Source organism: Physeter macrocephalus, chromosome 3 (assembly GCF_002837175.3).
Source record: "Physeter macrocephalus isolate SW-GA chromosome 3, ASM283717v5, whole genome shotgun sequence".
NCBI classification, from domain to species: domain Eukaryota; kingdom Metazoa; phylum Chordata; class Mammalia; order Artiodactyla; family Physeteridae; genus Physeter; species Physeter macrocephalus.
The window spans coordinates 665,548-691,169 of NC_041216.1; the positions used below are offsets into that span (position 1 = coordinate 665,548).

Below are 25,622 nucleotides of genomic sequence, written 5' to 3' on the forward strand. Positions count from 1 at the left end.
GAGGCCACAACAGTGTGAGGCCCGCGTACCACAGAAAAAAAAAAAAAAAAAAAAAAAAAAAAGGTTATTCACTGAAGTAATATTTAGAGTAGTAAAAAATGGCAATTGCCTAACTGTCCATCAATAGGGAACTGATGCAGAACTATTGTTTAGTTCATGGAATGCTGTGTAAAGAAGGGACTTCTGCTTCCCACCATGACAGAATAACAGGGGTGGGATTTACCCTCCTACCTTCAACAACCAGAAAACAAGTCAAAATAGATGAAACAAGTCTTCGGACCAGTGCAGGGATGGGGAACCCAAATAGAGCCCAGTGGTCTTCCTGAGCTGGAAAAAAGCGATCAAAGTTTAGGGAGGGCAAGAAGACTAGAATTTGTGGAGACTAGAGGACAGAGATGCTCAGAACGCCCCAGAGATCTGCAAAGGGGTCCCCTCAGATCTTTGGCCAAGTACTGATCTGGGCGTATATGAGAGGAAATTCTGAGGCTAAGAAAGGCCACCGGGAAGCAGTAGATCAAACAATTCCTGGTGTTCATACAGGGCTGGGAATTGTCTGTATTCACAAAATAATTGTGGAAATAAATCAGGCAGAGTGGAAATGCCTCATAATGCACGAGGCATTGGGTCCAGTCCCCAGACAGGTACTGCGTTAGTTATGGGGATAAATTAGCCCTAGACAAATGGTTGCTCAACATCTGCACTAACAACGTTAAAAGCAAATCTCAAAGGGATACAACTGATTCCAAGTAACTTAACTACATGTCCAAGCAAAACTAGCACTATTTAAGAGAATATAACAAAAATCTAGCACAGAAAAACGTAAATTTCACATTGTCTTGAATCTAATAAAAAATTACCAGGCGGCATACAAAGAATCAGAAAAATATAGGCCATTATCAGGAGAAAAATCAATCAATAGAAACCATCCCAGAAATGATACAGATGATGGGATTACCAGACAAGGATGTTTAAACAATTATTCTAAATATATTGTCTATGTTCAGGAAGGTAGAAGAACACATGAACATAATAAAGAATGAAACGCAAGATATAAAAAGACCTAAATGGAACCACAGAGATTAAAAACACAATATCTGAAATGAAAACACACCAGATGGGATTAACAGCTGATTAGACACCACAAGAGAAATATCAGTGGATGTGAAAACATAGCAATATCAACTATCCAAAATGAAACACAAAGAGAAATAAGAAACAATTGGGGGAAAAAACACCAAGCAAACCTAGCATCAAACAAACCAGTTGGATGAATGGCTTAACATGCATGTAATTGGAATCCTGGGAAGGGTGATGGGCAGAAAAAATATTTGAAAAAATAAGGACAAAAAGCATCCAAATTTGATTAAAAAATAAACTATAAACCCATAGATCCAATAAGCTAAATAAATGCAAGCCAAGAATAATATAAAGAAAACCACAACAAACTGCATCATATCAAATTGCTGAGAACGAGCGATAAGGAGAAAAATCTCAAAAAGCAGGCAGAGGAAAAGAGAAACATTGCATACGAAGTGAAAAAAGGTAAAGGGACTTCCCCGGTGGTCCAGTGCTTAAGAATCCACCTTCCAATGCAGGGGATGCGGGTTGGATCCCTGGTCAGGGAACTAAGATCCGACATGCCACAGGCAACTAAGCCCGCACACCACAACTAGAGAGAAACCCCAACTAGAGAAGCCCACACGCCACAGCAAAGATCCCACATGCCGCAACTAAGACCTGACGCTGACAAATAATAAAATAAAATTTAAATAAATTAATAAGGTAAGAATGACAGAAGACTTTCGTTAGAAACTATACAAGCCAAAAGAAAGTGAAGTTATAGCTTTAAAGTACTGCATGTGTGTCAAATTGTCAACCTAGAATTGTATACACAGCCAAAACAAACAAACTTTCAAAACTGAAGGTAAAATAGACTTTATCAGACAAACCAAAGCTGACAGACTTCATTGCCATAAGATCTTCCTCATAAGAAATGTTAAAAGATGTTCTTCAAGCAGAAGAAAAAGAACACTATATAGAAATATGTATCTACACAAAGGAAGAAAGAACAACAGTAAAACTAAGTTTGTGGGTAACTATAAAAGAGTTTTCAGGGACTTCCCCGGTGGTGTAGTGGATAAGAATCCGCCTACCAATTCAGGGGACACGGGTCCGATCCCTGGTCCAGGAAGATCCCACATGCTGCGGAGCAACTAAGCCCATGTGCCACAACTACTGAAGCCTGCAGGCCTATAGAGTCCGTGCACTGCAATGAAGAGTAGCCCCAGCTCACCACAACTAGAGAAAGCCCACGCGCAGCAACAAAGACCCAAGGCAGCCAAAAAAAAAAAATTAAATCAAAAAGCAAAGGGAGAATGAAAACAAATCCGAGGGGGAAAAAAAAGACTTTTCATCCTAATTTTTAAAAACTTTTAAAATTTAAATTGTGGTAAAATACACATAAAATTTACCATCTTAAACATTTTTAAGTGTACAATTCAGTAGTGTTAAATACTTTCACATTGTTATGCACTCAATCTCCAGAATGCTTTTCATCTTGTAAAACTGAAACTCTGTCTATTAAATATCCATTAAACAGCAATTCTTCATTTCCCCCTGTCCCCAGCCTCCGGCAACCACCATTCTATTTTCTATCTCTGTGAGTCTGACTACCCTAGGTACCTCACATAAGTGAAATAAAACGGTATTGTCTTTCTATGACTGGCTTATTTCACTTAGTATAATGTCCTCAAGGTTCACCCACACAGTAGCATCTGTCAGAACTTCCCCTCTTTTTAAGGCTGAACTGTCAGAACTTCCCCTCTTTTTAAGGCTGAATAATATTCCATTCCATGCATATACCACATTTTATCTTTTCATCAGTTGAAAGACTCTTGGATTGCTTTGGCTATTGTGAATAATGCTGCTATGAACATGGATGTGCAAATACCTCTTTCAGACCCTGCTTTCATTTCTTTTGGGTATATACCCAAAAGTAGAATTGCTGGGTCATATAGTAATTCTACTTTCAGTTTTTTGAGGAACACCATACTGTTTTCCATAGTGGCTGCACCACCAATTTACATTGTCACCAGCAGTGCACAAGCGTTCTGATTTCTCCACATCCTTGTCAACACTTGCTATTTTCTGCTTTTTTGATAGCAGCCACCCTAATGAGTGTGACGTAGTATCTCATTGTGTTTTTTTCATTTTGTTTTGTTTTTTTGGCTGTGTTGGGTCTTCGCTGCTGCCCGCCGGCTTTCTCTAGTTGTGGCGAGCGGGGGCTACTCTTCGTTGAGGTGCGCAGGCTTCTCATTGCAGTGGCTTCTCTTGTTGCAGAGCACAGACTCCAGGCACACAGGCTTCAGTAGTTGTGGCACGTGGGCTCAGTAGTTGTGGCTCATGGGCTCTAGAGCGCAGGCTCAGTAGTTGTGGCACCTGGGCTTAGTTGCTCCACGGCATGTGGGATCTTCCTGGACCAGGGCTTGAACCTGTGTCCCCTGCATTGGCAGGCAGATTCTTAACCACTGCACCACCAGGGAAGCCCTCTCATTGTGGTTTTGATTTGCATTTCCCCAGTGACTAATTATATTGAGCATTTTTTCATGTGCTTGTTGGCTATTTGTATATCATCTTAGGAGAAACGTCTATTTGAATCCTTCACCCATTTGTTGTTGTTGTTGAGTTGTAGGAGTTCTTTATATATTCTGGATATTAACACCACATCAGATATATAATGCGCAAATATCTTCTCCCATTCTGTAGGTTGCCTTTTCCTGCTCATTTTTAATTCACTTTAAATAATTAACTGTTTAAAACAGAAATAAATAAGGACAGTGTTTTGTGGGTTTATCATACATAAATGTAAAATATGACAAAAAATAGCACAAAGGCAGAAGGGGGAATGGAAGTATACTGTTCTAAGGTTTATAAGCTCTAAGCGAAGTGCTATAGTATTATTTAAAAGTAGATTATAAATCAACGATGTATATTGTAATCTCTAGAATAATCATGAAAAACATAAAACAAAGAGGCATAGCTATTAAACCAACAGTTTTATTTTATGGTAAAATAAAACCATAAAACACACTCAATTAATCCAAAAGGAGGCAGGAAAAGAAAGGTTAAAAAGAAACTAGCAGAAAACTCATAGCAAGATGGTAGATTTAAGCCGAACCACACTGATGATTACATTAAATATAAACAGTATAAACATTCCAGTAAAAGGCAGGCATTGTCAGATTGGGTAAAAAAGCAAGACTCCATTATGTGTTGTCTGCAAGAAACCCTCTCTAATTATAAAGAAATTGATAGGTTAAATGTAAAAGGAGGGACTGCTGCCAACCACACCTCTAAGATCCAACTTCTCTGATGCTCAAGGATATAAACATACAAACTCCTTCTCCACCAGAAAATGTAAAAGAATAGAAAAACATATACCATGATGAAACTAACTTTTAAAAGGCTGGAGTGGTTATATTAATATCAAACAAGGAAGATTTCAGAACAAGGATTATTACCAGTGAAAAAGGGACATTTCAGAAAAATGAAGGAATCTGTTCAGCAAGGGGCTACAATCCTAAATGTGTATGCACTAAATGGCAGAGCTTCAAAATATATTGAAGCAAAAACTGATAAATGGAGACTTCAACATCCCTCTGTTAGTAACTGACCATATGTGGAATCTAAAAATAAAATGATACACTTAACCACTGTGCCACCAGAGAAGTCCTGGGAAAGACTTCTTAGATAAAACATCAAAAGCAGGGCTTCCCTGGTAAGCCCTCTAAGCCTTCCCTTCCCTCTAAGCCTACTAGAACAGCAAAAATTAAAAAGATTGATGTCAGGGATATAAAACAACTAAAACTCTTATGCTTTGCTGGCAGGAAAGCAAAACAGTATAGTCACTTTGGAAAACAGTTTGGCAAATTCTTATGCAGTGAAGCATACATCCTCTACACAAATGTTTATATTGGCTTTATTTATAATAGCTAAAAACTGGAATTAACCCAAATGTCTTTTGACTGTTGACTAGATAAACAACATACAATGTTATGCCCATATAATGGAATACTATTCTGCAATAAAAAGGAACAAGCAACTGCTACACACATGTGTGAATCCCAAATGCATTATACTAAACAAAAGAGGCAGACTCAAAAGGCTACTATATGATCCATTTATATGACATTCTGGAAATACTACAGGGACAGTAGTTGTCAGGCCCTGGGGGGTCACAGGAGGGGTTAACTGCAAAGAAGCATGAAGGAACTTTTGGGGGTGATGTTGGACGTGTTCTATTAACTGTTACGGTGGTTGCACAAAGGTATTATCAAAACTCATACAACTATACTAATGTGTAGATTTTACTGTATGTAAATTAAACCTCAACAAATCTTTAGTAAAATTATGACATCTCCAAACAATTATATATTATGCAATCATTTAAAATATGAGACGAATTCATATATGCTGGTAATAGGATAAACTCTAAGACATATCATTAGGAGTAAAAAGCAAGATACAGTACAATAAATACAGTATGTTCCTGTTTATGGTAATATTGGCTGTCTCTGGGATCTGGAGTGGGAATATATACCCTTTTGTACTGTTTGAGTTTTTTTTCCCCACATGCTTGTATTACTTTCAATTAGAAAACCCATACACAGGTCAAGGAAAACTCATAGGTGTCTGGCCCAGGGGCCTGAGCAATGTAGGTCTGAGAAAACCCATGCAAGAATATGGAACATTGTGCCAGACACTCAAGAAGTGCTCAGTAAATAGCTGGGGGAAGCAAAACATTGGAATCAAGTCAGAAGGCAGACCCCGGACAAAGAGATCTCTAACTGAACACCAGATATTCAGCCAGCAGAGCCTCCTGTTTTATACAAGGAGTTAAGCTTGGATTGCTGACATTAGGAAAGAAAAGGAGCATAAAATCCAAATATCCTGGATTTGCTTTTGGGCAAGCTGTTTGTCAGCATTCCTTTGCAAGCACACCATGTGTCCTAACCTCAGCCTTCTAAGGGATGGGGTGCATACCCTTCCCCTGTGAACACAGCCCACCCCAAGAGGCCACCCCTAGGGCTCCTCTGGTGGTCCGAGTGCTACATTCTGACTCCCAGAGGTCCCGAGCAGCCCCTCCTACATCCCCTCCAAGTCAGATAGTCCTACAACTCTCTGAAGGAACAAAACGACCCCAAGGGTCTCACTGCACTTGGACCGCAGACAAGATGATCGCAGCATGTCAGGCTCTTTTCCACACCAAGGTTTCAGGAAAGAAAACCCCAAAGGAAAAGGCGGATAAGCAAGCAAGGCCTCTCAGTGGAATTGGGTGAAAGGATCTCCCAGGGTTTGGCACAGCTTCTTTCGGCAGCTCCTATCAAGGAAATCAGGAACTCTAGAACACCAGCCTCAGAAACTCCTCTTTATTTCCTGCTTTATTTGGATTTGCCTCCCTGAAGCCAGGTAGTTGGTCCTAGCTTCCAAAAAAGACTACGAGCTTCTGTGCTGTGGAGCATTGTCTGGTTGCCTCTGGATACCTGGCTTCCAAGGGGAACCACGTAGGTTCTACCTCATCTCTTTCCTCCACAGAAGTGAGCTGTGCTGGCAGGTACAAGCTCTGAGAGGAAGATGGGGGTAAGGTGTAGCAAGGGCCTAGAGTGGTCTTGCTACACCTTATGATTCCTACTCTACTTTTAGTGGAGTAGGAACCAACCAAAGGCAAAGTCCTTTCCAGGCACCCACAGACTCAAGGACACAGGAGGGAAGGTACCACAGAATCTCATTTTCTCAGAGGCACACCACTTGCCACAAGGGGCAGGGTGTCTGAGTCCTGGGCCATGGACCAGGCTATCCAGGTGATGGGAAGAAACAGGAGCACTTACCGGGGGAAGATGACAGTCATCAAGGCTGAAGCATAGCCAGGCTTGCAAGTTCCCTCTGAAAAGTTTGCGTACTTGGTGGCTAACTCAGCAGGCCTATAGGAAGAGAAAGAGAGTCACAGCTTGCCAGGCACTGGGCAGTGGTTACTAGTTCATGAAGAGCTATAGGCATTTAAACCCTGAACAAAGCTTCACTCCCTACAATCAGCACTTCAGCCCCTTTTCCACACCAAGGCCCTGGAGGTGGGGGTAAGGGGGAGGAGACAAGAAACCCTACAGGAATAGGTAGATAAATAAGCAAGGCCCGGCAGTGGAATTTGGTAAAAAGAGCTCACTGGGTTTTGCATAGATTCTTTGAAGTAAGCCTGATTCCAGGGAAATCAGGAACTCCATCCAGGCTCCCAGACTGGGAGAGTAGAGCCTGGAGACCTAAGGAGAGAGCCGCCAGACTTTGATAAAGTCACAGGCACTGCCCTTTCACCCTTCCTGAATATGTCTACATGTCCAGCCTCATCTGCCTCTATTCTCTCCACACACACTATGATCCAGCCAGTGGGAACCACTCACAGTGCCCTGAATAGAGATCAAATACATGTTGGGGCATTTAGTTAAGGAGGCTCTCCTATCCTCTGTGCCTGGAATGTTCTTCCTTGTCCTCCTCCACCTGCCTATGCCTCCCGGTCCTTCACAACTCAGCTCAGACGTCAGTTTCTCTGGGCATAACTCCCTGACCCCCAGACTGGGCCAAGTGCCTGACTGTGATCACTATCACCCACCGCCACCGCGTTACATGATTGCCCAGCACTCGCTATACGGGACTGCAATCGTTGGTAGTATGTCTCCCTCACTGCACTGTAAATTCCCAAGGTCAGGGTCTGATTTAACCCTGTACCCCCAGTTCTTTGCACGGAGATGGGCACATAGAAGACCCTTACGATTTTCTGAAGGAACAAAATGGTCCTGACAATCTCACTACACTTGGACTGGACATAAGACAATCTCAGGAGCCCATAAGTCAGAAAGCACTATATTTCAGAAGGCTTGTGAGTTCTAGCCCTGGCTTTGCTGCTGTGTGAGTCACCTCATATCTCTGGGCTTCAGTGTCCATATGTGTTCAGTGTGCAGCTGGAGTCACAACCCTGCCACCAAAAACCCTGCCCAGTGCAGTCTAGAGAAGACCACAGCAGAAGAACAAGACACATTCACTGACTGCTGGGACTGGAGGCCCTGCATGCTGGGGCACCTGAAGGAGCCCTGGCTCGTTGCCAGTTCCCAGTCCCAACCTCCCCAGTCCCCACCCTTGGGCCAGCTGTCAGCCCTCTGATGCCCAGCTGTTCTGCTGTGCTGGGGCCCTGTGGTGAGTCTTCCCTAGGCTGCCTTCTGCAGGGGCAGGGGCTGGGTGGGTCCAGGGTAGGGGAGGCTGGTGCCTATACAGGACAGCCAGAAACCATGATGCCACCGCCTATCATGCGTCATGTGGGATTCACTCAGTGCCCTGTGAGCCTAGCCCAGGGCCTTATACAGAGTCACTGCTCACTGAATTTAGACAAACTCATCTGTATCTATGTGCAATTTCTTCTAAAAAAATCTACATTTTTTTAGCTTTCCCTACCAATGAAATTTAAAGCCTGAAATGCAAATGTAAATGCTGAGCGACAAGCCGGAGTTGGGCCTTTATTTGGTAGGCAGAAGAAAGTCAAGGGTTTAACAAGAGAATTTACATAACAATATTTTCTTACATAAACAACTGTATTTCAGAAATGAAACATAAACTTCAGTGCAATTACTAAACCTACCGGAAGCCTCTGGACTAGGCACAGTGATGAAAACATTATCGATTTCTTCAATTACTCCTCTCAATAGCCAGGTGAATAGGTGCTATTAATTATTAATTTACATACAAGGTCAGAAAGATGAAGAGACTTATTCAAGATCATACAGCTAGTAAGTAGTGGATACTATGTGGAACTATTTCTCTCTAACATGAGTGCAGGAGCTCTTAATTAAATAATTAATTAATTTATTTTTGGCTGTGTTGGGTCTTCGTTTCTGTGCGAGGGCTTTCTCTAGTCGCGGCGAGTGGGGGCCACTCGTCATCGCAGTGCACAGGCCTCTCACTGTCGCGGCCTCTCTTGTTGCGGAGCACAGGCTCCAGACGTGCAGGCTCAGTAGTTGTGGCTCACGGGCCTAGCTGCTCCGCGGCATGTGGGATCCTCCCAGACCAGGGCTCGAACCCGTGTCCCCTGCATTGGCAGGCAGATTCTCAACCACTGCGCCACCAGGGAAGCCCAGGAGCTCTTAATATGGCACCGCCCTGGTGTGGATCACAGTCAGTGCCATCACAGAGGGAAGCACAGAGTCCAGGGACAGCACGAGTGGTCAGTGCAGTTGGAGATGGGGTAGAGAAGCTCTCTGGAAGTGTGTAACAAGCAGTGAGGCATTATGAGTCCCTCATATCCTTGTCTCCAAACCCCCACCATCCGCTTGCTTGCCTGGTACTGTGGGTTCCTATGGTCTTTCTGAATTTCAGAAAGTTTCACAAAGAAAAGGAAAGATGGATGGTGGTTGTCCCTTTAACATAGTGCATTGCAGAAATGCACGTAGAAATGCACGTACAACAGCAGACAAATCTTCAGCCACATCTTTCCTCTCTCTAGTGAACACCATCAACTTCTGGCAAAATGCTTCAAGAATCAGGGCTCTAAATGTACAGCAATATGGATGGACCTGGAGGGCCTTATGCTAAGTGAAATAAGTCAGAGAGAGAAAGACAAATACTATATGATCTCATGTATATGTGGAATCTAAAAAATACAACAAACTAGTGACTATAACAAAACAAGAAGTAGACCCACAGATATAGAGAACAAACTAGTGGTTGCCAGCAGGAAGGGTGGGGAGGGACAAAATATGGGTGGGAGAGTGGTAGGTACAAACCATGGGGTGTAAGATAGGCTCAAGGATGTACTATACAACATGGGGAATACAGCCAATATTCTGTAATAACTGTAAATGGAAAGTAACCTTTAAAAAATGTATAAAAGATGTTTTAATTAAAAAAAAAGGATCGGGCTATGGGATAGTCCAGGGTCTATGGACTCAGGTAATCCATAATGGAGAAGAAAGAGCACAGGCAAGATGGAACACAGGAAGCCAGAGCCCACCAGGAAAGGCTCTTCCCATGCCAGTGCAGGGTAGTCAGATATTAAGGATGGTGCAGCTCTAAACCAACCCCCCAAGCAACAGTAACTCCTAAAACATACAGCCCTGGGCATAGTGGGCCATGTCAAGTTATTACCAAATTAAAATGCCTTAGAAATGGCCTCCTGACTATCCCAGTGAGAGAAGAATAGGGGGAGTGTTGGGGATTCTGAGTCATACAGCAGGCTGGGACCTCTGGGGCAGTTAGCGGTCAAAACCACCAAGATGAACTGTCTCCAACTCCCTCCGGCCAGAATAGTTAGTTTCTCTAAGGCGCTCACACTCCAAATGCCAGGAGGCCCCCACAGATGTCTGATCAAATCATTCAGCCCTTGTTCTTCTCATACTCTGCAGCTGGCCTTTCATTTGGGGAGATTTAGCATTTCGACCAGTAAGAGCACCATTGTCCTGCAAACGTGACTACCAAGCGCCTGGGGTGAAGAGTGTAAACCACTGCACTCTTAAGAGGAAATCCAGATGGAGAGGCTGGCACCTAAAAGAAGGAACCAGACTTCCACGCCTCCGCTTCACTCAGAAGCCCCAAGTTTAAGGAATCAGGTCAAACAACAGTTGTAAATGGGAAGAATACAGGACCTGGAATTAGAAGCTTTCATAAAGGACACTGCAAGCTGCATGATCTTGGGCAAGTGAAGGACAATCTGCTTCTCAGCTTCCTCATCTGCAAATGGGAACCACTCAGCTCTCAGAGATCTTGGAGGGTGTGGTGAGAAAGAACATTTGGAGGGGCTGGCTGTCCTCTAGAGCACCACACAAATACTTTGTGACAGGTGAGGTGGCGGAGGTTTCCAATGCTCATGTTTGGATTCTGTCCTGGGGAGAGTCACTGAATGATTTCCAGTGGGAGAGTGCCCTGATCAACGTGTGCATTTTAAGGATAAACATTTGGGAGGTGAGGAGTAGCATGGCAAAAGGCTGAAAGAAGCAGTCCCTGAGATAGAAAAATAATCAGGAGAGAGTGTGATGTCTCAGGTGCCAAAGGAGATAGAAATATCCTTCTATATCAAGAAGGATACAGGGACCAACTGCATCAAACACTGTGCTCGGCCTGGGAAGGTAGCCATAAGATTGACAGCTGGATTTGCCAACATGGAGGTTGCTATTGACTTGGAGTAGAGCTGTTTCACTGGAGTGTAGGGGTGAAATGCTGCTTTCATTGGGTTTCAGAGAAAACAGAAGAATTGGAGCCAGGGAATAGAGACTACCATTTTTAGAAGTTTTGCTATAAAGGGAGACAGAGAAATGGGGCAATTGCTGGAGGGGAATGGCAGGGAAAGATTTTTCTGAGGTTAGGAAATTTTTCAGCATGCATATAAGCTGGTTAGAATAAGAGGAAAACTCAAGCATGATGCAAGAGAAATGGGACAGTTGGAGAAATGTCCCCGAGAAGGTGAGAGAGGGAAAGGATCTACCAAAAAAGTAGAAGGGTTGGCCTTAGCTCCGTCTACCCTGCCCTGCCCTGGCCAGTGACTACCTATTCATCTTGCAACATTCGGGTGAAGCACCACTTCCTTTGTGAAACTTTTCGTGGTTGCTTCCCCTGCCAAGCAGAACCAACCTCTCCTGCCTGTGGACCCCATTTTACCTAGAACTGACAGTCACCTGACCTTGCTCACTTGTCCCCACTTTCTCTCCCACCTCCTTCTCTTCCATCCTCTCACTCGTTCATTCATTCATTCATTCACTCAGCAGATATTTAGAGGCAACAGAGTCACTCTGCTTGGGTTTGTATCCTGGCTCTATCCCTTAATAGCTGGGCGTGTTATTTAACTGCTCTGTGCCTTAATTTCCACACCTTTAAAAGTGGAATTATACTAATACCTCATAAAATTGTTGTGAGGATTATGCTGAGAATACAATGCTTAGTACAATGCCTGGCACATAGTTCTCCCCCAGTACATGCTAACTGTAACAGTCTCGTTGTTGTTACGTGCCAGACGCCGGCCTGGGATTAGGGATACAGTGATGACGAGGACATAACTATGGCCTAGCACTTGTTATCCTGAAGAATAAACTGTCCATTTAGGGCCCTCCCTGGTGGCGCAGTGGTTAAGAATCTGTCTGCCAATGCAGGGGACACGGGTTCGAGCCCTGGTCCGGGAAGATTCCCACACGCCACGGAGCAACTAAGCCCATGCGCCACAACTACTGAGCCTGTGCTCTAGAGCCCGTGAGCCACAACTACTGAGCCCACGTGCCACAACTACTGAAGTCCGCGTGCCTAGAGCCTGCGCTCCACAACAAAGAGAAGCCGCCGCAATGAGAAGCCCGTGCACTACAACAGAGTAGCCCCTGCTCACCGCAACTAGAGGAAGCCCACGTGCAGCAACCAAGCCCGTACGCAGCCAAAAAATAAATAAATAAATTTATTTTTTTTTTTAAAAAAGGAATAACTGTCCATTTAAACTTCTTTCTCTCCCAGACCATGAAATCTGAGTATAGTGCCTAGCACAGAGTACCATGCGTGGCACTGAGTATATAAGTACCCAACAAAATGTTTGTTGGACTGAACTCAATTGGTTACCTTGACTTGGAAGGTTAATTGACAGGAAGTGTGGGTATGAGGTGGTGATGGCTGGGGAAAATGAAGAAAGGACTTTGAGGATTAGGACTGTATAGATCAGTGCTGTTGGGCATCTCGTGACCAATGGGCTAATTTCTAGAACCTCTTAGAAAAGGCTGAACTTAGCCCCCTACTGTGCCCCCTCCCTCATTCCAGGTGCTAGTTTACTGGAAGCAGTTCAAGGAACTGGTTGCAAGAATGGAGTAAGACCATGTGTGTAACACCTAGCACACTGCCTCACAAACCATAGTTAACAAATATTAGCTTCTTTTTCAGCAAATATAGCAACTTAATCAAGGTAGCCAGTACAATTGTGCTGGGAGGACTTGCATGATAAACACAGGTAAGAACTCTCAGCACAGAGTTCACCCCACCACTGCTTCTTCAGTTCTATCCTCTCTAACCTTCCTGATGAAGATGCACTTCTGCAATTACTAGAGGGATGCTTCTGGAATGACGACATGATTTGGGAAATGGCAGAAGCAGCTTAGGTTAGCTTTAGTAATCCTAGCCCATCATTAAACATTTTCATTTTCTTTTTTTTTTTCTGAAATAGCCTTTATGTAAGAAAGGTTATTTAATACTGCCACAGAGCCTTTCAAGCTCCAAGATGGAAAGTTTTCTCCCTAAGGACAATTTCTATCTCCTCTGACTGCCTCTCCCCCATGATTACAGGTCTGCTGGCTCTTCCTGAATTACCAACCGTCTCTTCATTCACCCACATTTGGGGTGTGCCAATCCATCCTGCCCTGGGCATCACTGACCCTTTGCTCTTTGTGAACTCCACTGCAGACTTGGGCTTCTATACAGTTTTGCCTCACTTAACAGTGATCTGTGATAAACATGGAGGCAATGTCTCATGTCTCTTCTATCACTTTAAGAGAAGAGGGACTGCTTGATTTGCGTGATCTGGAATTTGGGGTATTTCTCAGCTCTGGAGGCCCTGCGCCTTTCAGCTCTTGCTACTAGGCACTGCAGTATCTTCTCAACAAATCAGCCACTCTGCTCTTTGATCACTGATTCTGGAGCTGACATTACTGCAGTTTATCTTTGTCTCCAGGGCCTTGTAATTTACTTCATTTTGTCTGGGAGGATGCTCTCTAGTAAGCTCTTGCAAACGCTTTAGCCTGAGCTGTATATGCAACTCTCACCGAGACTTTCCACCAGGAATCTCTTGCAACTGCTCCAATTCAATTTTGTTTCTACATTTTATTAAAACACACACACACACAGAGTTGACATAATTATCTAATATAACTCTACAATAATCCTTTAAGGAGTACATCCCTTAGACCTAGGCATGTGGGGCTAAAAGAGTCCAAGAGACGCATGGTTGGAAGATGTGCTACTCTATGTTTACACTATAAAATTTCAAATGATAAATTCTGGCAGGGATTGCACTGACTCTGTACGTTGTTTCAGATACTATAAACATTTTAACAATATTAATTCTTCCAATCCATGAGTACAAAATATCATTCCATTTATTTGTATCTTCTTCATTACTTTCATCAGTGTCTTATAGTTTCAGGGTAAAAAGCCTTTCGCCTCCTAAGTTAAATTTATTCCAAGGTATTTTATTCTTTTTGATGCAATTGTAAATGGGATTGTTTTCTTAATTTCTATTTCTGATAGTTCATTATTAGTGTATAGAAACACAACTGATTTTAGTATACTGATTTTGTATCTTACAACTTTATTGAATTTTTAAAAATCATTCTAACAGGTTTTTTTTGGTGGAATCTTTAGGAATTTCTGTATATAATATTGTCAACTCTAAATACAGACAGTTTTACTTTTCCCTTTCCAAACTGGATGCCTTTTATTTCTTTTTCTTTCTTAACTGCTTTGGCTAGGACTTCTGGTACTACAATGAATAAAAGTGGTGAGAGTGGCCATCTTTTTCTTGTTCCTGATCTTAGAGGAAAGACTCAGCTTTTTTACCATTGAGTATGACGTTATCTGTGGGTTTATCATATATGGCCTTTATTATGTTGAGGTACATTTCCTTTATACCCACTTTTTTGAGAATTTTTATTATGAATGGATGTTGAATTTTGTCACATGCTTATTTTGTATCTACTGAGATGAGCATATGATTTTTTTCTCTTCATTTTATTAATGTGGTTTATCACACTGATTGATCTATGTATGCTGCAACATCCTTGCATCCCAGGAATAAATCCCACTTGATCACAGTGTATGTTGAATTTTAATGTATTGTCGAATTCTGTTTGCTAAAATTTTGTTGAGGATTTTTGCATCTCTGTTCATCAAAGATATTGGCCTGTAATTTTCTTTTCTTGTAGTGCCTTTGTCTGGTTTTGGTATCAGGATAATGCTGGCCTCATAAAATGAGTTTGGAAGTGTTCCCTCCTCTTCTATGTTTTGGAAGAATTTGAGAAGAATTGGTATTTTTTCTTTAAATGTTTGATATGGTCCTGGACTTTTGTTTGTTGGAAGGTTTCTGACTACTGATTCAATCTCCTTACTAGTAATTGGTCTATTTGGATTTTTATTTCTTAATGATTCAGTCTTGGTAGTTTCAAATGGTAAATTTAACATGACCACAAACTAATTACAATTCACATTTCCCCTTCATACTCTGGGTGAGACTTGCATTTGTGGTCACTGTCAGCAAAGCACAGTCACAACCTTTCAGAGTCACTGGAAGCCAGTATTTGTGGGCAGCATGAAGGATAAGGATAGTGTGGAATCAAGAGTAATGATGTAGGAATATTACTGAGCCATAAAAAGAAACGAAATTGAGTTATCTGTAGTGAGGTGGATGGACCTAGAGACTGTCATGCAGAGTGAAGTAAGTCAGAAAGAGAAAACCAAATACCATATGCTAACACATACATATGGAATCTTAAAAAAAAAAAAAGGTTCGGAACAATTTTGGGTCCACCTAGAGGGGTGGGATAGGGAGGGTGGGAGGGAGACGCAAGAGGGAGGAGATATGGGGATGTATGTATATGTATAGCTGATTCACTTTGTTATACAGCAGAAACTAACACACCATTGTAAAGCAATTATACTCCAATAAAGATGCTAAAAAAAAAAAAAAAGAGTAATGATGTAACCAGCATGAAATAAAGGGTACTAGAGAACTGAAGAGACAAGAAGATCTATAGTGTTTCTATAAAACAGGTTCCAGAAAGCCATGGCACTGTAAATAATAACAGTACTGCTACCTTTTTCTTATGGTGGGAGATGTGAAATTAGCCAGGAATGATGCACCTGACAATAAAAAAAACATGATGAGATGGTTCCTGTACCTGAACAGAAAGAAGGGGTATCTGGATACTCTGAAGAAACTTCATGTGCACTGATTGGATAATATACACATACATAAGTATCTCTTCTTTCCCTATTGTTCTAAATCCTCATTAATAATCATTACATCTCACATGGACCCATCAACTTATTTATACAGCAGAGATCTTACAAAAATATTAGCCAGGGCTCTGCACACCCTTGGAGCAGCCCTACTCTGGGGTAAGTATTATTATCATTTTTGACAAGAGAAACTGACTCTTAAACCCATCCTTTATTCTCACCAAAGCCTTTGCTTTCTTTGGTAGAAAGAAGAGTGGGCTTAAAGGTAAAAAGACCGAAGTTTAAGTAACTAGCTCTTCCACTTACTAGTTGTGTAACCTCAGGCATGAGATAATCGGTTCTCTTAACTCTTAAAATAGCTATAATAAATACAGGACTGGTGGGAAGATGAAATGATTTCCTGCAACAATGTAGGTCAGAACATCCTTTGAAAGGTTATACAAATGCCAGTAACTATCCCTACTGTTTTAATGTTTGACTTCTGCTTTTTCTACTTCTAGACCACCTGAATTATCATCATAATTTCACTAATATTTTTTAATTAATTAATTAATTAATTTTTATTTTTGGCTGCATTGGGTCTTTGTTGCTGCACCGCAGGCTTTCTCTAGTTGCAGCGAGCAGGGTCTACTCTTCGTTGTGGTGCGTGGGCTTCTTGTTGTGATGGCTTCTCTTGTTGCAGAGCACGGGCTCTAGGCACGTGGGCTTCAGTAGTTGTGGCACACAGGCTCAGTAGTTGGGGCTCGCGCGCTCTAGAGCACAGGCTCAGTAGTTGTGACGCACAGGCTTAGTTGCTCTGCAGCATGTGGGATCTTCCCGGACCAGGGCTCGAACCCGTGTCCCCTGCATTGGCAGGCGGATTCTTAACCTCTGCGTCACCAGGGAAGTCCGCATTTCACTAATTTAATGAGGAAAAAAACTGTTTCTTTTATTTTTCTTACTTGGATTATTCGCTCCAACTCACTTGGCTGTCCCCAAACTTCTGCCCTATCGGCAGGAAGATCAGGAGACTCCTGGGAGCAGAGAAGGAGGGCCGCTGAAATGAAGCCAACATCTCATATACAGGGACTTGTCTTCAACTGGCATGCCAGTGCATAACTGAGCTCAGTGGAAAGGCTAAATAAATCTCATAAGATCTGTAGCGTAGTATTTACTGATCTCTTTACTGTCTCCGTAGTTTTTCCTTTTCCACAATGTCATACAGATGAAACCATACAGTATGTAGACTTTTCAGACTGGCTTCTTCCATTTAGCAACATGTATTTAAGGTTCCTTCATGCCTGTTCATGGCTTGATAGTGCATTTCTTTTAGAGCCAAATAATACTCCATTGTCTGGTTGTACTACAGTTTGTTTATCCATTCACCTAATGAAGGACATCTCGGTTGCTTCCAGTTGTTGGCGATTCTGATTTTTTAAAGATAATTAAACAAAAAGGTCCTTATTACTGTATAAACCGGAGCAATGTGCAACATTTGTGCCATACTGTGCCACTGTGTGCAGTTTTGTATAGACGTAAGTTTTCAGCTCAATTGGGTAAATACTTACAAGAGTAATAGCTAAATCATGTGGTCAGACTATGTTTAGCTTTTTAATATGTTGCCAAAATGGCTGAACCATTCTGCATTCCTGCCAACAATGAATAAGACTTCCTGTTGCTCCACATCCTTGCCAGCATTTGGTGTGTCTGTATTTTGTATTTTAGCCATTCTAGTAGGTGTGGTGATATTTTATTCTTGTTTTAATCTGCATTTCCCTAATGACACATGAGATATGGGCATCTTCTCATATGCTTATTTGCCATCTGTATATATCTTGTCAGATGAGGTGTCTGTTAAAGTCTTCGGCCCATTTTTAACTGGGTTGGTTGTCTTTCTTATTGCTGAGTTTTAAGAGTTCTTTGTATATTTTGAATGAAAGTCTTTTAAAAATCAAACATGTGTTTTGCAAGTATTTTTTTCTGGTTTGTGGCTTGTTTTTTCATTATTTTATCAGTGTCTTTCACAGAACAAAAGTTTTTAATTTTAGTAAGTCGTTACTGATTTTTTTCTTTCATGAATTGTACTCTTGGTTTTGTATCTAAAAACTCATTGCCAAATCCAAGTTCACACAGATTTTCTCCTGTTATATTCTAGAAGTTTTGTGTTTTACATTTAGGTCTATTAGATTCCATTTTGAGTTAATTCTCATGAAAAGTGTAAGGTGAAAGATTTAGTTTCTACATATGGATGTCCAATTGTTCTAGCATCACTTGTCGAAAAGATGATCCTTTTTTTTCTGTTGAATTGCCTTTGCTCCTTTGTCAAGGATCAATTGACTATATTGGTGTATTTCTATTTCTTGACTCTCTATTCTGTTCCATTGGTCTGTTTGTCTATTCTTTTGCCAATACCATGCTGTCCTAATTACTGTAGCTTTATCTTAAGTCTAATGTCATGTAGCATCAGTCCTTCAACTTTGTTCTTCTTTATCAGTATTATGTGGACTATTCTCAGTTGTTTGCCTTTCCATATAAACTTCAAAATAAGTTTGTTGATATCCATAAAATAATTTGCTGGGATTTTAACTGAGATTACGTTGAATCTATAGATCAAGTTAGGAGGAACTGACATTTAAACAATATTGAATCTTTCTAACCATGAACATGGAATAGCTCTCAATTTATCTAGATTTCTCTGATCAGAGTCTTGCAATTATATATATAAATTTATATATATCAATATATTTAGATTTATACCTAAGTATTTCTTTTTGTGTGATAATATAAATGATATTATGTTTTAAATTTCATATTCCAAATGTTCATTGCTGGTATATAGGAAAGCAACTGACTTTTGTATATTAACCTTGTATCCTGGAACCGTGCTATAACTGCTAGTTAGTTCCAGGAGTTTTCTGCCAGTTCTCTGGGATTTTCTACATAGTCAGTCATGTCATCTGTGAACAAAGACAGTTTTATTCCTTCCTTCCTAATATCTATGCCTTTTATTTCCTTTACTGTTCTTATTGAATTAGCTAGACCTTTCAGTATAAAGCTGAATAGGAGTAGTAAAAAGGGACATTCTTGCCTTTTCCAAAACTTAGGGGGAAAGCATCTAGTTTCTCATCGTCAAGCATGATGTTAGGTGATTTTTTGTAGATGTTCTTTATCTTATTGAGCAAGTTTCTTTCCATTCCTATTTTGCTGAGAGTTTTTCCTAAAATCATGATTGGATGTTGGATTGTATCAAGCACTTTTCTGCATCTTATAGATATTATCATATGATATTTCTTCTTTAGCCTGTTGATGTGATGCAATACAGTAATTGATTTTCTAATGTTGAACCAACCTTGCGTATCTGGAATAAATCCCACTTCATTTAGGTGTGTGGTTCTTTTTGTACATCATTGGATTCAATATGCTAATATTTTGTTGAGAATGTTTGCATTATGTTCATGAGAGATATTGGTCTGTAATTTTCTTATAATGTCTTTATCTGGTTTTGGTTTTAGGGTAATGCTGGCTTCACAGAACAAGTTAGAAAGTGTTCCCTCTGCTTCTGTTTTCTGGAAGAGATTGTAGAGAACTGGTATCATCTTTTCCTTAAATGTCTGACAGAAGTCACCAGTGAAACCATCTGAGCCTGGTGTTTTCTGGAAGGTTACTAATTATTGATTCAATTTCCTTGGTAGATATAGGCCTCTTCAGATGATCTATTTCTTCTTGTATGAGTTTTGGTAGTGTGTGTGTTCCAAGGAATTGGTCTATTGCATCTAAGTTATCAAATTTGTGGGCACAGAGTTGCTCATAATATTCCTTTATTACACTTTTAATATCCATGGGATCAGTAGTGATGATCCTTCTTTCATTTCTGATATTAGTAATCTGTGTCTTCTCTCTTTTTTTCTTGGCTAGACTGGCTATAGGTTTACTGCTTTTATTAATATTGCCAAAGAATCAGCTTTTGGTTTTATTGATTTTCTCTACTGATTTCTGCTCTTTGTTTCTTTTTTTAAAATTAATTTATTTTTGGCTGCATTGGGTCTTCGTTGCTGAGGGTGGGGTTTCTCTAGTTGCGGCGAGCAGGGTCTACTCTTCGTTGCAGTATGCAGGTTTCTCATTGCAGTGGCATCTCTTGTTGCAGAGTACCAGCCCTAGAGTGCGCAGACTTCAGTAGTTGCAGCACGTGGGCTCAGTAGTTGTGGCTCATGGGCACTAGAGTGCGGGCTCAGTAGTTGTGGTGCACGGGCTTAGTTACTCCGCGGCATGTGGGATCTTCCAGGACCAGGGCTTGAACCCGTGTTCCCTGCATTGGCAGGCGGTTTCTTAACCACTGTGCCACCAGGGAAGTCCCCCGGCTCTTTGTTTCTATGAAGGTCTCCTAAGTCTTATTTCCCTTTCCACTTCTGCTCCTCTCCAACCCATCTACCTTCCCACAGCCAAAATCACCTTCCTACAAGTCAAAACTAATGCTTTTCAACTGCTTAAAATACTTCGATGGCACCTTTTGCCTTCAAGATGAAACCCAAACTTCTTATTGTTATCTCTAAAGCCCTCATGATTTGGTCTGCTCATTCCTCCAGACTTATCATGTCTCATCCTTAGACCTCTTGGAGCTTTGACAGCATAGAAAAGACAGATATTAAGTTTTTACACAAATATTTATTCCAAGTATAGAAAATGAAGAACTATTTAAATAGGCCAATAGAATTTACAGGAAACTCTTCAATTGGTTCAGATTTTAAAAGACCATGAAGAAAAAAACTAGAGAAAGGGCTGGTAACCAAAAATAAATATAAAATGGATTTTTGAAAATAGTATTTAGAGACCTAGATATCATAATGAAAGTTTGCGTTTTTTTGGGGGGGTGGTTGGGTTTTTTTCCTGGCTGCGCCATGTGGCATGTAAAATCTCAGTTCCCTGATGAGGAATCGAACCCACGCCCCCTGCAGTGGAAGTGCGGACCACCAGGGAAGTCCCGAAAGTTTTTTCTTTTTTAACTACAGAAAAGAAGGCACATCCAGATATATTTTTTCATTTTAAAGGTATATAAGGACAATACAGAAAAGGTAAACTCAAAAGGAAAAAAGTACTCACAATCCGACTGTCCTAACAGAACTACTACTACATTCTGCAGTAGTTATTATGCTATATTCAAATGTGGTTATAGTGATAGGCTTGAAGGCTATACCCTGGTTCTCAACCCTGGCATGTTAGAATCACCTGGTGGAACTTTTAAACATTAAGGTAACTGAGCCTGATTCCTGATCAACTAAATCAGAATCTCTGGGTGGTGAAGTCCTGTGCTGAGAAACACTGTATATAGACATGTCCTATGTACAGGCAGGGGCCTCACCTCAAAGGTGAGTTTATTTTTGGTATCAATCACCTGGGAAAGTGAAGAGTTCCTCAGACAGGATATGAAATCTTTTAGAGTAGTATTAGACTCATATGGGGAGCTTTAAAAATCCCAAAGCCCAGGCTACACCTCAACCCAGTGACTTCAGAATCTCTAGGGGGTGGGAGGCAAGCCTCAGTAATTTCTTAAGCTCCCCAGGTGATTCCAGTATTCAGTCAAGGTTAAGAACCACTGTGCTGAGAGCTCCAGGTGAGCTATAAAGCAGGAATTTGGCTTTTGGCACTTTCCCCACAGGGAAAAGTTCCCCATGCAGCCATAGGGAACTTGACAGGCTGTTCTGGAAATAGTAAGCTATGCCTCAGGGTGTATTTTAGACTGCCCCATGTTTATAGGTCTTTCACAATTGGCTTGGTTTTCACAAGCCTTTGGGGGTTAAAAGTTGTTAGTTTTGGCTCCTATATCCTTGTCTTCACAAGGAATTCCTTATGAAATGAGACTGAGCATTAACGCCTCCATGCTCTTGCCCACATGGCAACCATAAAACATCATACTGTGGCAGCAGACAGGAGCTTTCCCAGCACACGGAGCACCCACCTACACCCAGCTGAAACAGATGACACCACCATTTAATTAAATCAGCTTCCAGAAGGCTGACATCAGCTCAGGAAAAACACACCTGGACACCAGGGTCTGGCACTTTCAAGACTCCAGATGGTTCCTGTCTCTGCTGGACTAATGGGCACATTCCCCGGCTCCGGTGTCATGTTCCTCATAACCAAGACTGAGATTTCCTTAGGGCTCTGTCTGAGTGCTCTGCCTCCAGATACAGACAGGGCTAACTCCCTCTCTTCCACTGAGTCTTTGCTCAAATCTACCTTTCATTGAGGCTTGCCCTGACCATCCCATTTAAACTTGCAATCTCTTCTCCAGCATTCCCTTGTCCTGCTCTATTTTCTTTCATAGCACTCATCACCTTCCAAGACACTGAAAACGTTACTTGTTTATCACACTTTTTGTTTACTGACCACCTTGTTCACTGGTATATCCTTAGAGCATAGAACCTGATACATAGTAGTTGCTCAAGAAAGCTGTTGAATGAATGAGGAAGAGCTTACCTCGATGTCTGGGCAGCAGACTGTAGCCCTGAGCCTTTCCCTAGGACCCTCCACTTTGAACAGTACTCCTTTTTGGGAAGCCAGAGCCTCTCCAGGGACCAGACTTGAACCCTCTGGAGGCATCATCCAATTGGGCTGCAGCTGACTGCACTGAGCAGCCTGAGTGCCTACCCCCCCAGGGAACACAAGGTTAATTCTTAGACAACTTTGAGGCCAACAAAACGCAACACGCCAGCCTCACATCCTGGTTACTCACTCCCTCGGTGACATCCTCATCAGTTTTCTCATGCTCAAGTCACTGCTGTCTGCTTCTTCTTCATGGTTCAATCTCTTACTTCTCTCCCACCTCACCATATTCTAACTTTCCACTGTCTTCCGTGAAGCCTCGACTTCTTCAGTGAATGTTCCTTCCATCTTCTAATTTCATAGAAACCTGGGTCTTCACTGAAAACACCATTTCCTCTACAGCCCTATGTGATGGAGGCTGCTCTTTCTTCTATACCCCATGCATCTGAAGGTCCCTCATATCCTCTTTGTACTCCATTTATGCTTCCAAGTCACCAGTATGTCACCTTCCTTAAAAAAAAAAAAAAGAAAAAAAGAAAACCTGTTCATTGCTCATGCTATCCAGAAATACTACCTCCTATCCTCCCTTGCTGTTCTCATTTACTCTCTCCCCCTTCACTAACACTTCAGCTCACAAGACATCCTTTCCAATCAAGCTTACAAGGTTGTTCATATGGCTTAAAATGTTCACGGTTTTATCCCAATTACAAAGCACATAGTTGGTACTCACGAAATATTTGCTAAATGAATGAGTTGAAGAAATGAAATCTGGGGCATGAAGCAGGAGGCAAGCTGAGGTTCAGGTCTGATCTTGGGGCTATAGCCTTTCCCGTTTACCAGACACCAATAAGGGTAAATGGATAGGTTGAATCTCATACTTGGGCAATTATTATGATCCCACTTTATAGTAAGAAACTGAGCAATAACAGTTAAATAACTCACTCAAGATTATAGCTAGTAAGATGTGGAACTGGGCTTTAAAAATCAACGTCTGACTCCACAGCCCACATTTTTAAAAATAAATTTATTTATTTTATTTTTATTTTTGGCTGTGTTGGTTGTTGTGCGCAGAAGCAACGCTTCTCTAGATGTGGCAAGTGGGGGCTACTCTTCAGCGTGGTGCACGTTGCAGTGGCTTCTGTTGTTGCGGTGCACAGGCTCTAGGCACGCAGGCTTCACTAGTTGTGGCACATGGGCTCAGGAGTTGTAGCTCGCGGGCTCTAGAGCACAGACTCAGTAGTTGTGGCGCAGGGGCTTAGTTGCCCTGCGCCATGTGGGAATCTTCCAGGACCAGGGCTCGAACTCATGTCCCCTGCATTGGCAGGCAGATTTTTAACCACTGCGCCACCAGGCAAGCCCAGCACAGCCCACATTTTTAACTCCAAAAACTACTGCCCTCCTGAACAATAGAGTTTGCAGTTAAAAGACAAGGTTTTGTACAGCTCACTGAATATAAGTATTTTGAATAATCTTCACAGCACTGACAAGTGATTCTGTCGTGAAGACACAAGTAGCAGGGAATTCTCAAAGGAAATAGAAACCATTTATTCCACAAAGACATAATTAAAAGAATATAATGAAGACCAAAAAAATCCAAGACATCTATTTCCAGGTTTTTGGAGTATCATTGGATATAGAGATATTTTAAGTGTATTTCTATAAACAGTTGACCCTTGAACAACAACATGATTAGGGGCACTGACCCTGCATGCAGTCAAAAATCCGCATATAACTTATAGTCAGCCCTCCATATATGCAGTTCCTCCATAACCATGATTCTGTATGCTCAGATGCAACCAATCATGGATCATGTAGTACTGTAGTGTGTACTGTTGAAAAAAATCCACATATAAGTGGATGCACTGCAGTTCAAATGTTCAAGAGTCAACTGTAATAGGTCCTTAAGAATAGAAAACACCTCGGGTGGGGAGGCCATTCCCATGCAGATATATCTGCTGCATTCTCAGTGAAGGGCCAGCTAAGTATGATTTGTGAGACAAATCTGACCCACTATCTGTTTTGTGTATGGTCGGTGAGTTAAGAATGTCTTTTACATTTTAATGGTTGGTTTAAAAATTAGAAGAATAATATTTAATGACATAAAAATTATATGAAATTAAATTTTCAGTGTCCATAAACAAAGTTTTGTTGGAATATAGTTACAGCCATACTCATTTGTCTATGTGTTCTCTATGGCTGCTTTCATGTTATAGCAGCAGAGATGAGAAGTTGTGACAGAGACAACAAAGCCCCCCAAACTCAGAAATATTGACCATTTGGCTCTTTACAAAAAGAGCTGGCCAACCTTGTTATAGGTCATTTCTTCTGACTTAACTTCCAGTTCACTGAGTCTGTCCTCAGTTGTATCTAATCTGTTGCTAAATCCTTCTACTGAATTTTTAATTTTGGTCACTGTATTTTTCAATTCTGTAAGTTTTGTTTTTCCAAACTAATGTTTTGCTTTTTATAGTTCCCTATTACATGTGTATAGTTCACTATTATCTTTATTCCTTAAATAGAGTATATCTAATTGCTTTTTTATTTTTTTGTATATTTGAATTTCATTTTATTTATTTTTTTATACAGCAGGTTCTTATTAAATATCCATTTTATACATATTAGTGTATATATGTCAATCCCAATCTCACAATTCATCACACCACCACCACCCATCCACACCACTTTCCCCCCTTGGTATCCATACGTTTGTTCTCTACATCTGTGTCTCAATTTCTGCCCTGCAAACTGGTTCATCTGTACCATTTTTCTAGGTTCCACATATATGCGTTAATATACGATATTTGTTTTTCTCTTTCTGACTTAATTCACTCTGGATTACAGTCTCTAGATCCAACCACGTCTCAACAAATGACCCAGTTTCGTTCCTTTTTATGGCTAGTAATATTCCACTGTATGTATGTACCACATATTCTTTATCCATTCGTCTTTCAATGGGCACTTAGGTTGCTTCCATGACCTGGCTATTGTAAACAGTGCTGCAATGAACATTGGGGTGTATCTGTCTTTAGGAATTATGGTTCTCTCTGGGTATATGCCCAGTAGTGGGATTGCTGGGTCATATGGTAGTTCTATTT

The 25,622-nt window shown here is 41.3% G+C and overlaps 1 protein-coding gene across 9 annotated transcripts in view; it reads right to left on the reverse strand.

The window, feature by feature from the left end:
• Positions 1–25,622, reverse strand: part of ST3GAL3 (ST3 beta-galactoside alpha-2,3-sialyltransferase 3) — a 230,784-nt gene that overhangs the window by 63,613 nt on the left and 141,549 nt on the right. For 6 of the 9 annotated variants that reach the window (XM_024125620.3, XM_024125619.3, XM_028485185.2 and 3 more), the window contains one exon: positions 6,888–6,980. In XM_024125620.3, the coding sequence (XP_023981388.1) occupies positions 6,888–6,980 (93 nt within the window). Of the gene's footprint in view, positions 1–6,887; positions 6,981–22,461; positions 22,661–22,717; positions 23,038–25,622 lie in introns of those variants that run through there. The other 3 variants (XM_028485181.2, XM_055082479.1, XM_055082485.1) reach the window with 2 other exon arrangements.